At 42.2% G+C, this 17341-nt stretch overlaps 1 protein-coding gene across 1 annotated transcript; it reads left to right on the plus strand.

Annotated features, from left to right (window-relative positions):
* Positions 1-599: 599 nt before the first annotated feature.
* On the plus strand, positions 600-1010 carry LOC118485710. The gene has a single exon (XM_035982119.1). It carries the CDS (start codon positions 600-602, stop codon positions 1008-1010), a length of 411 nt encoding a protein of 136 aa, XP_035838012.1.
* Positions 1011-17341: the final 16331 nt, after the last annotated feature.

A 17341-nucleotide genomic window follows, 5' to 3' on the forward strand; every position in this document is an offset into this window, starting at 1 on the left:
TCATTGTCTTTCCTAATCACCAATTAAACCTATGATCCTCTAAGCAATTACCTCTTTCTCTTTGAGACAATTTGTCAAATCAATTTAAATAATGAGAAATCCCACAATCACAGACACATAAATTCACGAAGATCATTATCATTGAAAGCAAAGATGGTAACGCCAACTATACATCATGTCAATTTGTGACTTCAATTTGAGACAACAAGTTTTGCAACAATTTAAAATTCCTATTGGAAACAAATATAAGTCTTCCACCACTAATTGAAGGCTTCAGTTGCTTCACCGACAACTAATTAGCCAAAAAAAAAAAAAAAGAACTATTCTTTTACTTAACATACTCATTTTTACATCTTTTCTAACAAAGTTAATAGAATATTATTGAGCCAGTTTTGTAATTATTGTATTTATTGTGTTTCCACGTATACAAGATCCTAATTGATCTCCCTTGAATTATTTATACCGATTTATGTGAATGAGGAGGCAAGCTTGATAACAATTATCTCTTACATGGTATCAAGAGTTTCACCCTAAACACCTCCTCCCACCACCTGCCGCAGCCGACCCTTTTCTGTTTCTTCCCTTTCCTTCGTTCACCCATGGGCGACTCTACCCCACCTTCCCCTCCCCCACCTTCAGCAGACACCAAAATCCACCCCGCTGCCACCGTCACAAATATCAAGAACTTAATCCCCACCCTCCTCGAGATGGAAACCGGCCAATGTTCCTCCTGGTGCGAACTATTCCGCATTCAGTGTCGTGGTTTCCACGTTATCGACCACCTAAAACCTAAACCTACCGCCTCCTCCTCAACCTCCGATAAACCCTCTGTTGATGATAATTGGGATAGACTTGACGCCATTGTCTTGCAATGGATTTATAGTACTATCTCCAATGATCTCCTTAACACCATCATACGTCCTCGAAATACTGCCTATGATGCGTGGTCCACGTTGGAAGGCCTTTTTCAAGACAATAAGAACGCACGTGCAATCCATCAATCCATCTGATGTAGCGTTTTACAACCACTCGCTTAGACGGATTCTCCAATATGTCCGCCTACTGCCAAGCCATTAAATCTCTTGCTGATCAACTTGCCAATGTCGGCGCACCCTTGGACAACAAACGTCTCGTCCTACACCTTCTTGCTGGTCTCACAGATCAGTACGAAGGTATCTCCACGATATTGCAACAAAAAGACCCTACACCATCTTTCTATGAGGCCCGTTCACAACTATGCCTGATTGAAAGTCAAAAAGCCGAAAAGCACTGTACGCCGCTACCGTTGCCAACCAAGCCCTCACCGCCACCACCAACAAATCGCCTTCTCAGTCCTCTCCACAGCCTAACTACCAACCGGATTTCAACCCTGCAACTTCACGCGGCCGCGGCCGCTCACGGGGTCGTGGTCGTGGCAGGTCATCCGGGTCAGGTGGCCGCGAACAGCCTTTACACCATGTCCCTAAACCCACCCGATTATAAGCATGGCGTCATAGACACGGGAGCCACCATCAGCATGGATCCCAATTCAGGTAACTTTAGTACTATTTTTAATAATGGCATGAATGAAAATATTATTGTTGGTGATGGAAAACCTTCCCGGTACTTGGACATGGACCTCAGACCTTCCCGTCACCCTACCCGCCCTTTGTCCTAAACCGTGTCCTTTATGCCCCTAACCTTATTCGAAAACTTATTTCTGTTCGTCAATTCACTAAAGATAATTCTGTATCGGTTGAATTTGACCCATTTGGTTTTCTTGAGAAGGACTACAAGACCCGGACTCCTATAATCTGGTGCGACAACAACGGTGATCTCTGCACCTTCTCCAAGGACTCTCATTGTTTTTCTACCTCCACCACTGCTGCTCAGTCCTCCAGTCTATGGCACCAACGGCATAGTCACCCCGGCCCCGCCCTACTTCAGTCTTTGAAAAATTCCAATTCTATTATTTTTCAGAACTTTAATAAGAATGTTTGTGAACCTTGTGTGTTTGGCAAGAGCACTAGGCTCCCTTTTTATTCCTCTAAAAACATTACTTTGCAACCATTTGACATTGTGCATAGTGATGTTTGGACCTCTCCAGTATTAAGCTCGGGAGGCCACCGTTATTACGTTTTATTTTTAGACGATTACACAAACTTGTTATGGACCTTCCCCATATCTAACAAATCACAAGTTTTTGCTACGTTTGAAATTTTTACCAAACTTGTCCACACCCAGTTTCAACGAACCATTAAAACTTTTCAATGTGACAATGAAAAAGAATATGTCAACACGTCATTCAAACAATTTTTTGATAAACATGGCATACTTTTCTGACTTTCTTGCCATTATACCTCATCCCAAAATGGAAAAGCGGAACGCAAAATCCGCTCCATTAACAACATTATCCGAACTCTCCTTGCCCAATCCTCTCTTCCTGCCAACTTTTGGCACCATGCCCTAGACACATCCACTTACTTAATAAATATAACTCCCTAAAAAACGCATAATTTCAAACCCCCACCTACCTCCTATATCACCAAACACCAACATACGACCACTTACTCGTATTCGGTTGCCTATGCTACCCACTTAAACCATCCACCACCACCCACAAACTCGAACACCGTTCCTATCCATGCGTCTTCATCGAATACCCCACCTCTCCCCGTGGCTACAAATGCTATAATATTCACTCCCACACAATTACCATCTCCCGACACGTCTTCTTCGGCGAGTCATCATTTCCTTTTAACACCATCATTCACTCCTCACCCACTAACTCTTATAACTTCCTAACTGATCCAATTCCATCTCATATCTATCCTTATATCTCATTCCCTACGGCCCAACCCACACTCGCCAACACCTTCCCCACATCGGCCCACACTTCTCCGGTCCACGCCTCTACTTCTTGATCACCGGCCCACATCCCTTCCCCAACTGGCCCAACTCACACCACACCTTCGACCACTCCCATCAGCCCACACAACCCACTCAACAACACCCCACCCGACCCGCTCTCGTCTCAACCTGACCCACCCTCCGCCAATCCAACTCCCCCATCTACTGCCACCCAGCCGACCCACACACAACCGGCTCCCGACATCCCACCGGCTACCACACGCACCATGCGAACCCCGTCTATGGATGGCATTGACAAGCCAAAACAACTCTTTAATCTCCACATCACTTCCATCGTTCCCGTCCCCCAAAACCCATCCCTGGCCCTGTCCATATCTGAGTGGCACAATGCCATGACCAATGAGTTTCATGCACTTATTAATAATAATACTTGGGAATTGGTTCCACGCCAGCCACATATGAACATCATCCGTAGTATGTGGCTGCGCAAACATAAATTCAGGTCCGACGACACTCTGGAATGATATAAGGCTCGACTACTATGTGATGGGCGCTCTCAACAGATTGGTATAGATTGTGGGGAAATATTCAGTCCGGTGGTCTAACCAGCAACTATTCGCACTGTTCTGACTATTGCTCTGTCAAAGTCCTGGCCGGTTCACCAACTGGACATCACAAATGCATTTCTTCATGTTACTCTCCATGAAAATGTATATATGCTCCAACCAATGTGTTTTCGTGACAAACAGTTTCCTGATCATGTGTATCGCTTAAAGAAGTCTCTCTACGGGTTAAAGCAGGCCCCTCGAGCCTAGTATCAACGCTTCACCAACTACGTTCTCACATTGGGTTTCGTTCAAAGCAGGTGTGATGCTTCTCTGTTCATCCTCCATCATAATGGCAACACTGCCTACCTTCTCTTATATGTCGATGACATCATCCTTGTGACCTCATCTACATCTCTTCGTGTACAACTTATAGTCCATATGTCCGCAAAATTTTCTATGAAGGACTTGGGCACCTTAAGCTTCTTCCTCGGTATCTCTGTCACCCGGAACCGTGATACTATGTTTCTATCACATCACACATATGCAGCAGACATTATTGATCGTGCGGGTATGTCATCTTGTAAACCCGCTGCCACTCCAGTAGACATAAACTCTAAACTCAGTGCACATTCGGGTACCGACTTTGATAACCCGACGCTCTACCGGAGTTTAGCAGGGGCGCTCCAGTACCTCACCTTCACTCACCCAGACACCAGTTACGCCATCCAACAGTTTGCACGCATATGCACGCCCCAAAACAGATCATTGGAATGCACTGAAATGCATCATCCGATACATTCAAGGCACTATCTCCTTCGGCCTCACCTTAACGTCTCCAAAGGATCCCGCCCTTCTTGCCTATACGGATGCTGACTGGGCAGGGTGCCCGGATACTCGTCATTCCATGAGTGGTTATTGTATTACTTAGGGGACAATCTGGTTTCATGGTCCTCCAAGCGCCAACCAACCATCTCTCGGTCCAGTGCCGAGGCTGAATACCGCGGCGTTGCAAATGTGGTTGTTGAAATCTGCTGACTACGCAATCTTCTTCTGGAGTTACATCGTCCACTATCCAAAGCAACTATTGTGTACTGTGACAATGTTAGTGCCATCTATCTCTTAGGTAATCCTGTCCAGCATCAACGAACGAAGCACATCGGACTCGACATTCACTTTGTTCGCGAATAAGTTCAGTGAGGTCAAGTTCGTGTTCTTCACGTCCCCTCTCGCTACCAAGTTGCAAATATTTTAACCAAAGGGTTACCACGCATTCTGTTTGAAGACTTCCGTTCCGGTCTCAGCATACGATCACCTCCCGCTTCGACTGCGGGGGTGTAATAGAATATTATTGAGCCAATTTTGCAATTATTGTATTTGTTGTGTTTCCACATATACGAGATGCATTCTGTTTGAAGACTTCCGTTCCAGTCTCAGCATACGATCACCTCCCGCTTCGACTGCGGGGGTGTAATAGAATATTATTGAGCCCATTTTGCAATTATTGTATTTATTGTGTTTCCACATATACGAGATCCTAATTGTTCTCCCTTGTATTATTTATACCGATTTATGTGAATGAGGAGGCAAGCTTGATAGCAATTATTTCTTACAAAAGTCTTGATTCCTATCTTTATGGCAGCATTTAACCTATCATACTAAAAGGAAGTCGATTTACCAATATGCATCCATGGATGACGAGAAAATGGCATTTCACAAACTGAATTTATGAAAGGGTAGATTACATTTTTTGTCCTTTATGTTTGTATTGGATTGCAATCGATATTCTTTAACTTCAATAATTATAGTCACACTCATTTATTTGTAAAACTCATTACACCGTACGTCCTTTGTCCTTAACCTTGTTAAAATTTTCAGTTAAGTGAATCTGATTAGTTAAGGGCAGTTTAGTCATTTTACCAACTTAACTAAAGAAAAAAATAAAACCCAATTTTAAAAACCCACCTCATCTAAACGTATGGACGGAATAAATTTGAAGTAAAGATGCTCCAATTAGTCGCTCTAGAGAGAAGAGAACTACTAGCCTATCAAGAACCAAACCGAAAATCAGGCCCATGAACTTAGGGAGGGGGCTTAGTCCCTTTTGTAAGAGGCAATTCAAAAATAAAGATCATTTTTAGAAGTCTTCAATGTAGAAACCAATGGTGTCATACCATGCTAGCTTCCCAGTTCAGTGTTGTCAAGCGTAGTTGGTAATACTGAACTTATGAAATAAGATGTCCTTTAGCCCGACCGCCTAGACAATCGATTGTGATTCTTGTTGAACGAGAATACCACAGGCCAAGAAAAAACTACTTGACATGGAGCCCATATTTTTGATCAACTACTTGATATGAGGATATTGATAATTGTCCGATAGATGTCACGTAATGATGGTGTTGTACTATTCAAGCCCTAGTTCAATGTTGCATAAGGGTTTTTCTTGCTTTCACTAATGTTTTGTCGCTTTCCTCCTAGCCGAAGCTATATCCTTATTTAAGGATGTTTAAGATGATCACTATTCTTTAGTATCTTTTCAAAAATCATGCCTTGTTTCTCGGTGCACATCATCCAGTCCAATATTAGCCTTTGTCGACCTATCCCGTAGGTCGTGGCTAATGGCTTCTTATGTTGTTCATGCTCAGGCTTCGATACTTGCCACGGAAACACTTTCAAAGAGGTAAGTCGTACCAAAGATCAATTTCTTTATGTGTTAAACATGTTACGTTGTGTATACAAGAACTTGTGCCTCATGTTTTACTTTGTGAAGACGTGTGACCATCATATCATTAAGGGGGATAGCCTACGTACCCTAACAACGTTGTAATGGGAACAATAATTAGTGTCTAGAAGTAGCGCACGACGCAAGACTTCGAAGGAGGGCCATGCATGAGTGTTTTGTATTAGGGCGGAAGGGCCTGAGGAAGGACCTTTGAAAGGGGCGCTGTGAAGGGACCTGTGGAAGGGGCCAGTGGAATGGACCCCGTGAAAGGACCTGGAGAAGGACCGTGTAGAAGGGCCTGAGGAAGGACCTGGGGAAGGAACTTGGTAGAAGGGCCTGTGGAAGGACCCTGTGAAAAGACCTGAGGAAGGAACTGGGGAAGAACCTTAGCTGAAGGGCCTGAGGAAGGGCCCTGCGAAAGGACCTGAGGAAGGAACCTGGTGAAAAGACCTGAGGAAGGGGCCGGTGGAAGGGACCCCGTGAAAGGACCTGGAGAAGGACCGTGTGAAAGGACCTGAGGAAGGACCTGAGGAAAGGACCTTGGTAGAAGGGCCTTGTACTAGTAAAATATTATTTTCCTTAAGAAAGTCAAAATAATTTTCTTTTCATAAGAAAGCTTTACCATATTGGTAAGAGTAAGACATCATTACTCTTTTTTTTTTTGTTAATGTAAGGTCATATCAATCTGTCATCCTAGAATGATGTGAAACCCTTTTTGTGCATCATGTGTTTGTACATATGCATAAACCTTTGTAATCTTTTCACTAACTTTAGAATTAACATAAAGTATGTGAATTATTATTACCATTTTTTTAAACAAAAAAGTAGGTCTTGTGTGAAAATACAAAAGTACTGTAACTTGAGATGTAATGCTTTCAATGTGCATTTTTCACAAGACATATGCATACGTATGTGCATACAAAAGTACGTTTAGAAAGGTTGATGTGTACTTGTACTTTGAGGATAAATGTGAGTATTTAAACCATATTTCTAGTTCTATTTGAACCAGTTTCCTGGTTCTTTTTTTCATACCCCTTTTTTGTGTCAGAAAGTATAAAGCTTTTTTGTAGTCAAACCATGTCATTGTTGGAAGTCCGATGATTCGGTGGCAGCAGAAGTTGATGACACAGATGGATTATAAAGAGAATCCATATTGTCATAAATAAGAGAACCAAATTGAATATGCATGATCGAATTAGAACAGGAATAACAGAAAGGAATTGGACAATTCTCAAAGGATAATAAGAATGTCTTGATACCGGTTATGGTTCCCGGTAAAACATATTAATACAATTCAGTTTTGGCGGTTAAGATAAGGCGGGTAAACTATATTCAGTTATTTCGAAATGGATTCCCGCTTATCTTTCAACCGTTGATAATCATATCCTTAACTATCATAATACGCTATTCTAAATATATGTTCGAGTCATACGAATTAAATACATAAACATAACATAGTTTAATACTTCTAACATAACCCCCTTAAACTAGGTTATGTTTGAATGACCGATCCAGCACACTCTTGTTTGCTTCTTCCACAGCCCACCTTGCATAATCGAAATTGAAACGCTTTCTCCTTTTCCCTTTGTTCCAATCTTCATCGTCAATCCTAGTGAACAGTGCTGCTTGTCCCATTCCTGCATTTTCTTGTGCATTTCCTTGCTGAACACTTTCTGAATTTGAGAATACCCTCTGCTGACCTTCGGGAAGTCTCCCTTCTTCAACAACAATCTCTTTATCCTGCATTTTCTTCTGAAATTGATTGAAATTATAGTAATATTCCAAGATATCGAGATACATGGCATATGATGTTCTCATGTAATCTCCGTCTTCGTAGTTAAAACCCATATCCTTCGCTATTGCAGGCCACATGTTGTTTGTTGTTACTGTTTTGTATCCTCCATCCGCGGCTACCAACAAGAATAGGCTTAACAGATTAACCCTTTTCTTATGCAATGCAACTGGTGGAACCGGTCGACTCGTGATTTCCATATAGTTAAATAAAAACCATTTAACTAATTCTTCAAATTTTGAATCAAGCATATGTTTATACTTGATCACAAATTCACGATCATCTAATAAATTTATGAATGCTATGCAATCATCAAATTCATTAAATTCCATGTTCTTGACGATCATCATACTCCAATCTGTTTCGTGTGAAGACAAGTCCAAACCTTCGAAATATGAATTTAGATACTTTTCCTTGAACTCATTGTCATGAACGTTTTCTTCGATAATATTCTGTTTCTCTTGTAAACCTATTTCTTCTTCTCTTGTTAACCCACTTATTTCATTTATAGAGTTGTCAACCGGAAAGGAGAACATCGGATAGATCTTACAAGTGTCACCGGTTTTGTTAACGGTAAAACCTTGCATGGTTAATTGATCCATACTCAAAACGTTTCTATCTAATTCCGGTGAATAGAAAACACTTTGAATTCTCATAGTTTCATTTCCTGTTTTGATTTCAATCGAACCAACCCCACGAGTGAATAAGAAATTATTTTCACCGGTTTGTGTATCAACCCCGATTATGTGTTTAATTCGTTTAAACACATTTAAATTTCCGGCCATATGGTGTTTAAATACAGAACTAACGTACCAAATATCGCTCCATAGCCCGCCTTCGGTACCCACTACAATCATCTCTTGATGATTACTGAAATCTCCTCTTTGATTCTGTATACCCGCATTCACCGCTTGCCGGATTAATTGTATCGCTTCATCCGTTTCTTTCTTATTACACTTGTAAATTTGATGCCCCGGTTGGTGACAGTAAAAACATGTTTTTACTCGCTGAAATCGCCTGTTATTGTGCTTCATTTCATCCGTGCAATGTTGACAAGGCAACATAGTGGATGTTGGTTTCAGATCAGTCATCGGCATCTTCCCTTTCATTGCTCTGATACCACTTTGTTGGAAGTCCGATGATTCGGTGGCAGCAGAAGTTGATGACACAGATGGATTATAAAGAGAATCCATATTGTCATAAATAAGAGAACCAAATTGAATATGCATGATCGAATTAGAACATGAATAACAGAAAGGAATTGGACAATTCTCAAAGGATAATAAGAATGTCTTGATACCGGTTATGGTTCCCGGTAAAACATATTAATACAATTCAGTTTTGGCGGTTAAGATAAGGCGGGTAAACTATATTCAGTTATTTCGAAATGGATTCCCGCTTATCTTTCAACCGTTGATAATCATATCCTTAACTATCATAATACGCTATTCTAAATATATGTTCGAGTCATACGAATTAAATACATAAACATAACATAGTTTAATACTTCTAACAGTCATTACCCAAAAGATAAAAGCAAAAACCTTTTTTTGGGCAGTACTTTTCGTGAGAACAACTCATCTTCCACATGGTTTTGTATATATATATTTCTTTTTTATTTTATATATATATTTTATGAACAATACTTTTCCATTTAGATCCATTATGTTACTCCACCCAACAGAGGTTCATGATTTTATCCCAGAATCTATGTATAGGTTTTCATTTGGTAACATATACTTGTACTCCGTGCATAAGTTTTTGTAACCTTGATATATATATATATATATATATATATATATATATATATATATATATATATATATATATATATATATTTTAAAAGAAAAGGGTCGCCAAGACTTTCTTCCTGTTTCCCTCAAAAAACCCATACGTGCTTTTACTTTTGCCAACAGAATGCATCTACCATTAACATTCACACTATTAAACAAGAGTTTTTTTTCACCTCATGAGGATTGAACAGTTCAAGGATTTAACAAGTGTGTTGTTGCACTTCAATGAACACATATTTCAAGTAGACTAAGAAGTAAAGGGGGAGAGGTCTGGAACCTGTTTAACTGGAGTCAAGATGTAGATCTGACCGCCGCGGAGAGGGCAGATCCAGCCGTATGTTTTCAGGAGAGTTTATTTCCACTTCCTTACTATAACTTTCATCAGAAGTGTATCTTTTTGTTGAGAAAAAGCTTGCAAAGTTATACTGTAAGCATCAGCACATGCACTGTACCTTGATTTTTTTATTATAAAATAGTTTAATGAAAAGGCCTCGTTTTTGCCTTTGGTGAGATTTTTCACAGTGACCCATCATTCGTTTTTATAAAACTTCCATTTAACTCACACTTAGCTTTCAAGGATATATTCATGGTTACATGAACCACAGATATCACTTTTGGATATGAAAACAAAGTTTTTCAAGACCTGATGATGTAAGCAACTTTCTAGATATTCAAAGGTCATTTGTATTAAGCATGTTATGAGATGCAGAACCTGTTAACCGGAGACGGATGCAAATCTGGGAAGCATGTTGAGCACACGAGAATCACAGATCCGACCGTTCATATGAAGAGACCGAGACATGCTTGTATTCTGTCACACCCCCAAAATCCACATGCGGGGTATCACCGCTTGGAGACGTGACTGACCAGGATCAAGCCACCAATCATATTGAACATAGCATATAAATAAATGCAAAACCCAAACACAATATAATTGGTGTCCAAACAAAACCAGTATGTGGTTTTTAAGTCATGGTACATCTTATCCGAACCAGGATGTACCGAGTAGCGAGACTTATGTGCTTCATCCATCACTAGCTCGCGTAAGTTTCCATAAAGTGGGACCCAAATACGCCCCGTTACATAGTAAGCGCCATCTTCCCTTTGTTCTAACCGTTTCGTTGACCCGCGTAGGGCCTCAGCCCTGACGTTTTCTGGTTTCAATGCTTCAACCTTAGCTTCTCGTATCTGAGCAGGAAGGCTAGATTGAATGGTGAGCTGTAACGCACGCACGCGTTTAGGTGTAGTCTCCTTTCGAGTGAGGGCATCGGCCACCACATTGGCTTTTCCCGGATGGTACTTGATCGCGCATTCATAGTCATTCAAAAGCTCAACCCATCGACGTTGTCGCATGTTCAACTCCTTCTGCTTGAAGATATGCTCGAGACTCATATGATCGGTGTAAATGGTGCACTTGGTACCGTACAGGTAATGTCTCCATATCTTAAGCATGAAAACAACAGCTCCCAGCTCCAGATCGTGTGTAGTGTAGTTCCTTTCGTGAACTTTAAGTTGGCGTGAGGCGTACGCAATGACTTTATCCCGTTGCATCAACACACAACCAAGACCCTGAATTGACGCGTCACAATAAACCACGAAATCGTCTGTGCCCTCTGGCAATGAGAGAATAGGTGCGCTACAAAGTCTATCCTTTAAGTGCTGAAATGCTGATTCCTGTGCATTACCCCAACGGTAGGTGACGCCCTTCTGAGTTAGTGAGGTGAGAGGTTGTGCAATCCTGGAGAAATCCTTGATGAACCTTCTGTAGTAACCTGCCAAACCCAAGAATTGGCGAATTTCTTTTGGTGTGCGAGGTGTAGGCCAGTTCTTGATTGAGTCTACCTTGGATGGATCAACATGAATCCCATCCTTGTTCACCACGTGGCCTAGAAAGTGGACTTCACGAAGCCAAAAGTCGCATTTCGAAAACTTGGCGTACAACTGTTCTGTTCGGAGGAGTTCCAAAATAAGCCATAGATGGTGCTCGTGTTCCTCTTGACTCTTAGAATAGATCAGGATGTCGTCGATGAAAACAATAACAAACTTGTCCAGGTAAGGCTTGCACACTCTGTTCATAAGATCCATGAAGACTGCAGGCGCGTTTGTCAGCCCAAAAGGCATGACCAGGAACTCGTAATGCCCATAACGAGTTCTGAACGTTGTCTTAGAGACATCCTCATCTCGAACTCTCAGTTGATGATAGCCTGACCTCAGATCAATCTTTGAGTAGTAGCTCGACCCTTGCAACTGATCGAACAAGCCATCAATGCGTGGTAGTGGATAACGGTTCTTCACAGTCACCTTGTTGAGTTCGCGGTAGTGGATACACATTCTGAAGGTACCGTCTTTCTTCTTCACAAATAATACTGGAGCTCCCCAAGGCGAAGAGCTAGGACGGATGAAACCCTTATCCAAGAGTTCTTGAAGTTGTGTGGACAGTTCTTCTAGTTCTGATGGAGCTAAACGATAAGGTGCTCGAGCTATTGGCGCTGCTCCAAGATCTAGCTCGATTTGAAATTCAACCTGACGATGGGGTGGGAGACCAGGTAATTCCTCAGGGAATACCTCAGGATAGTCACGTACGATCGGAAAATCTTCTACCTTCTTCTCTTTCTTTGAGGCGTCAGTAACGAGTGCTAAAATAGCAGTGTGGCCCTTTCGCAAACACTTCTGGGCCTTAAGAAAAGAAATGATGCCCAGCACGGCACCAATCTTGTCACCATGAATCACTAAAGGTTCTCCATTTGAACGAGGAATGCGGACGATCTTCTCCTGACAGAGGATCTCTGCTCGATGTTGCGATAACCAATCTATACCAATAACAATGTCGAAACTACCCAAAACAATAGGAATGAGGCCGATAGAGAAGGTCTGGCCAGCTAAGATGAGATTACAACCCTTAACTACGTGTGTGGCCACTAAACCTTTACCATTTGCTAGCTCTACCCTGTGCTTGGTGTTCAAAAGTGTTGTGACACGCTTTAACATTTGACTAACTTTTAGAGACACATAACTGGTATCAGCACCCGAATCAAATAAAACATTAACATAAAAGTCATCCAGTAGAAACTTACCCATCACGAGGTTGGGATCATTCCTAGCCTCACCTTGACCAATCACGAACGAACGGCCCCGGGCGCCATTGTTTCCATTGTTTCCCCCGTTGTTATTTTCGTTGTTGTTCCCGTTCCCCTGATTGTTGTTGTTATTCTGATTCTGGTTCAACTGGGGGCAATTTCTCTTGAAGTGACCTTCAGCACCACACTGAAAGCATCCCCTATTACCCTGCTTTTGTTGCGGCTGATTCTGTGGAACTTGCTGTTGCTGTTGACGATTCTGATTCGCTGGTCGTGCGCCCCTGCAATCCTTTGCTTCATGACCAAACTTGTTACACCTCAGACAACAACCCTTGTTGCACTGCCCACTGTGATGCCTGTTGCATCGGTTGCACTTGGGGTGGTTTCCCCTGTATCCACCCTGCCCCTGACTACCAGACTATTGCTGACCAGGACTCTGGTAATCATCAGTCTTTCGCTGCTGAGACTGAGACTGAATCACCCTTGCTGGAGACTCCATCCCATTTGCGCTTGTTGTCGCTGGGGGCATCAGATGTAGTAGTAACTGTAGTAGTAGCACCAATACGCTTGGGCAGTTTGTTCTGTTCCACCACCTGACCAGTGAGACGATGAGCAAGTCGAGTGACTTGCTGGATGGTGCCAAGATTAGCTGCGGTCACATGACTCTGAATTTCTGGCACAAGACCCTTGAGATACAGCTCGATACGTTTGATGGGAGGGTCTACCATAGTAGGACACAAGATTGCCAGCTCATTTGACCTTTTCGTATACGCTTCGATTTCTGACCCCGTCATCTTTAAGTTGAAGAACTCGACTTCCAACTTGTGGATGTCATCGCGACTACAATACTCTTCCTTGATCAGTTGCTTGAAATCATTCCATGGGGTGGCGTTAGCAGCAACAATCCCCAGCATTTAAACCTGAGCGTTCCACCACGTGAGCGCTAGACCTTCAAGAGTACCAGTAGCATACTTCACCCTACGAGCCTCAGGGCATTCACACATCTCGAAAACAGACTCGAGCTTCTCGAACCAATGGAGGAGGCCTACAGCTCCTTCAGTGCCGTTGAAAGTAGTAGGTCGACAGTCCATAAAAGTTTTGAAGGTACATGCAGGAGGCTAAGCATGTTGACCTGTCGTGTGCGTAAGAAGAGACAAAGTTAAACACAAGTGTTGGTTTATGAGAGTAGGATCCAAAGATCATAGGGTAAGTTGCAATGGCAGGTTATACCTCCTGCCTGCGCGGCTGCGAGTGCTGCAGTAACTTGTTCATTAATTAGAGCCGTTAGCTGGGCTTGAGTTAGGTTAACGCGTCCACTCATGATCTTCATACCAAAGGAAACATGAGTGAGAGAGGTTCGCGAAAGTGTGACGACAGAAGAGAGTAAGCACACGTGTGTTTTCAAACAACAGTTATTACGTTCATCTAAGCATACCGTGAGAAAAGTTCTATGTAACTAGTAAGTAGGCAATACAAACATAAACCATATTACCTAGAGTGTTGAGTCTTGCACGTGGAGCGAAGCGTCGTTGTGGATCGTTGAGAACTGTACAGGTTATAGTCTGGTTTTACCAAAAAGCTTTTCCCCTTTTTGAAACCGACTTCACTATAACCAATGGCTCTGATACCAATCTGTCACACCCCCAAAATCCACATGCGGGGTATCACCGCTTGGAGGCGTGACTGACCAGGATCAAGCCACCAATCATATTGAACATAGCATATAAATAAATGCAAAACCCAAACACAATATAATTGGTGTCCAGACAAAACATAGTTTAAGTTGTAAGCGGAAGCATAATGTTTAAAACCAAAGTATAAGTTCAAAAGTATGATAAATGTTTCACATGGCATATGACTATCCATGTCCCACAATGTCCACGCCTCCTCGTGCAAGCTCCACAAGTACCTAATGACCTGCAAGGTTTGTAACAATGAGTCAACAACAAAGTTGAGCGAGTTTACAGTTGGTTGTTCAGTTTTACCAGTTTGTTTCGAAATCATAAGTCGTTTCGTAAACCACGAGTTAACCAGTTCTTTTGTTTCCCAAACCGTAACCATAATCAGTGGGGGGCTTCCCCTGTGAACCACTAGACCATACCATATCGACTACTAACGAAATATAAGTTGTGCCCTACATCAGTGTCTATCATCACTGACAGTTTGCCATAGTCCATTAGTACACGCCCGTTCGAACGACACGGTGTGAGGTTTGTTAAACCTAATAGCGCTATTAACTAATGACCCGCTCGCCATCGGCCTCGGCGATTAAGTCGATATAAAGAGGAGGGACTTCATGATAGAGTTTTGTCTAGTAAGTTAAGGTTGTTGTCCTACCCAAGGAGGACGAACGTACGTAGGTCTACCCAAGGAGAATACGCAGGAGTTATAGTGGCATCCTACCCAAGGAGGATGGCCGTACATATCCTACCCAAGGAGGATATGTAGTTTCCGTTTTAGTTTATTAACCCATTCCCAACCCTTGGGAATCCCATGCCTTGTAGAAAGTGTGAACTCACCTTGATTTGCTCGGTAAGATTATTACTCGCTCACAAATAATTCAATCCAATCCTATAGTGTTTATACATACGTAATCAGTTGGTAATCACATAGTTCAAGTAACAGTCATGATCATAACGTATATGCAAGTAACAACTAACTCATAGCATTTATCAGTTATACAAGTTCATGCAAGTCATGCTTATCATTAACATCAGCTAACTAACCCAGTTAACCCTTAATAGACCTAACCGAGTTACTGTGCATGTTTAACAACTTGACGAAACACACTTGTTTCGTCGTGAATCCCCTTCGACGAAACTCCCCTGTTTCGTCATGATTACCCTCGGCGAAACTCATCTGTTTCGTCATGCATCCTTTCAGCGAAACACACCCGTTTCGTCGACATCGGCGTTTCGTCAATTTGGTCAGTTACGTCGCATCTACGGAAACCCTAATCATCATTATCCGCCGTTTCGTACTATCATCGAACATATCATACAACACTGTAATCATTGATACGTACCAACTATAACACATAATTAACAAATGATAATCCTACTATTCGAACATCAAACCAGAACGTAAGCAGTGGACATAAGCGAATAAAATCACAACTATCAGATCTAGTTTCATAGGTATTATGACAGAACATCAAACCCTAACTATCAACCAATTCATCAACAAGCAATCAAATCTCGACACACGAAACCGTCATAACCATCTACTCACTTATACCCTTCTAGATCATCAATCATCAATACAAGCCATGCAATCATATTTATCAATCATTGCACAGTGACAATCAACGGATCCTATCAAAGTATCATGCAACCTAGAATGATGTAAAGTTGGATCAGACAATTTTTATTTATACACTAACCGGTTACTAGGTGATCCAACAAGAATTCGAGAGAAAGGATGGTGAGAGATGATGGTTGCCGTCGCACAGAGGGGAACTTCTAGGGTTTTCTATTTGCTAATAGTGTGACGAATGAAACAACAATACATATTAAATATACGCGTAACGTACTAGGCCCCTAATGGGCTTCGGCGAAACATTTGGCTGGCGAAACGCCTGTTTCGTCAAGGTGTGTGTGACGAAACACACTTGTTTCGTCGAAGTGGTTTATGGCGAAACACTTGGTTTCGTCGAGCTTATACAAGGTGAATTAGTTTAAGGTTTTAACTTATTCATATATGTTACATATCATATCACCAAGCATATCGACAAAAAAGTCACATAACGATTTAACTTATCACAAATATGTACGGTTACAAAGCAAACAAGTCGTGTAAACAAACAACTTAAACAATTAACGTGCATTGAATGCGAAGATGGAAATCTTGGAAACTCGAGTTGTCACATACTCGGTCCCACGGATGGCGTCAATGTCGAATCCCCAAATCCTTGAAGTCATTTAAAGGGCTTGGCGGTACTAACCTTAGATTCGGTGAGCTCTGGTTCAGGTTCGCCCTCTCGTCTTCGCAGTGACAGTTCCTCTTGCGGGATGTCGGGTCTTGTACTGCAGCCACATGAAAAATCTAGTTAGAGGGCCCGAGGGGGTTCACCCCGAGGGCACTCCGACGCTCAAGTCAGTATCTTGTATGCTAAAGATAGTTATAAATGCAAGTATAATTTAGAGATAGGGAGTAGAAGGGCTAGAGTTGTAAGGGAGATGGAGGAGAGAGTAACCTTTTAATGGGGAGATGTAATCTGCCTTCTTTGGAGGAGGAGCTCTTCCTTTTATAACAACATACTTGGGTCCTAACCCTAATGGGCTGACCCAAGAATGGGCTTATCAAGGCATGGCCCACTCAAACCAATCTAAACATACCGAGAAAGACCCAAGTAGGCTCGAGCCCAGTCTTCAATCTAGGGCGATGAGCCCAGACGAGGAGCCCAAGCGGGGATCCTCGTCATCAAGTCATCCCTAGTCCAAGTCTATTCACTCATGAATGGGCGCAGGACTTGTTCCAGTCCCTGAAAATCTAGACGGGTCGCTATCCGCCCTTCAACTTTTCCCCCTATCCGTCGGGTAAATATAGTCTAAGGCACGTCA

The sequence above is a fragment of the Helianthus annuus genome, chromosome 13, assembly GCF_002127325.2.
Source record: "Helianthus annuus cultivar XRQ/B chromosome 13, HanXRQr2.0-SUNRISE, whole genome shotgun sequence".
NCBI classification, from domain to species: Eukaryota; Viridiplantae; Streptophyta; class Magnoliopsida; order Asterales; family Asteraceae; genus Helianthus; species Helianthus annuus.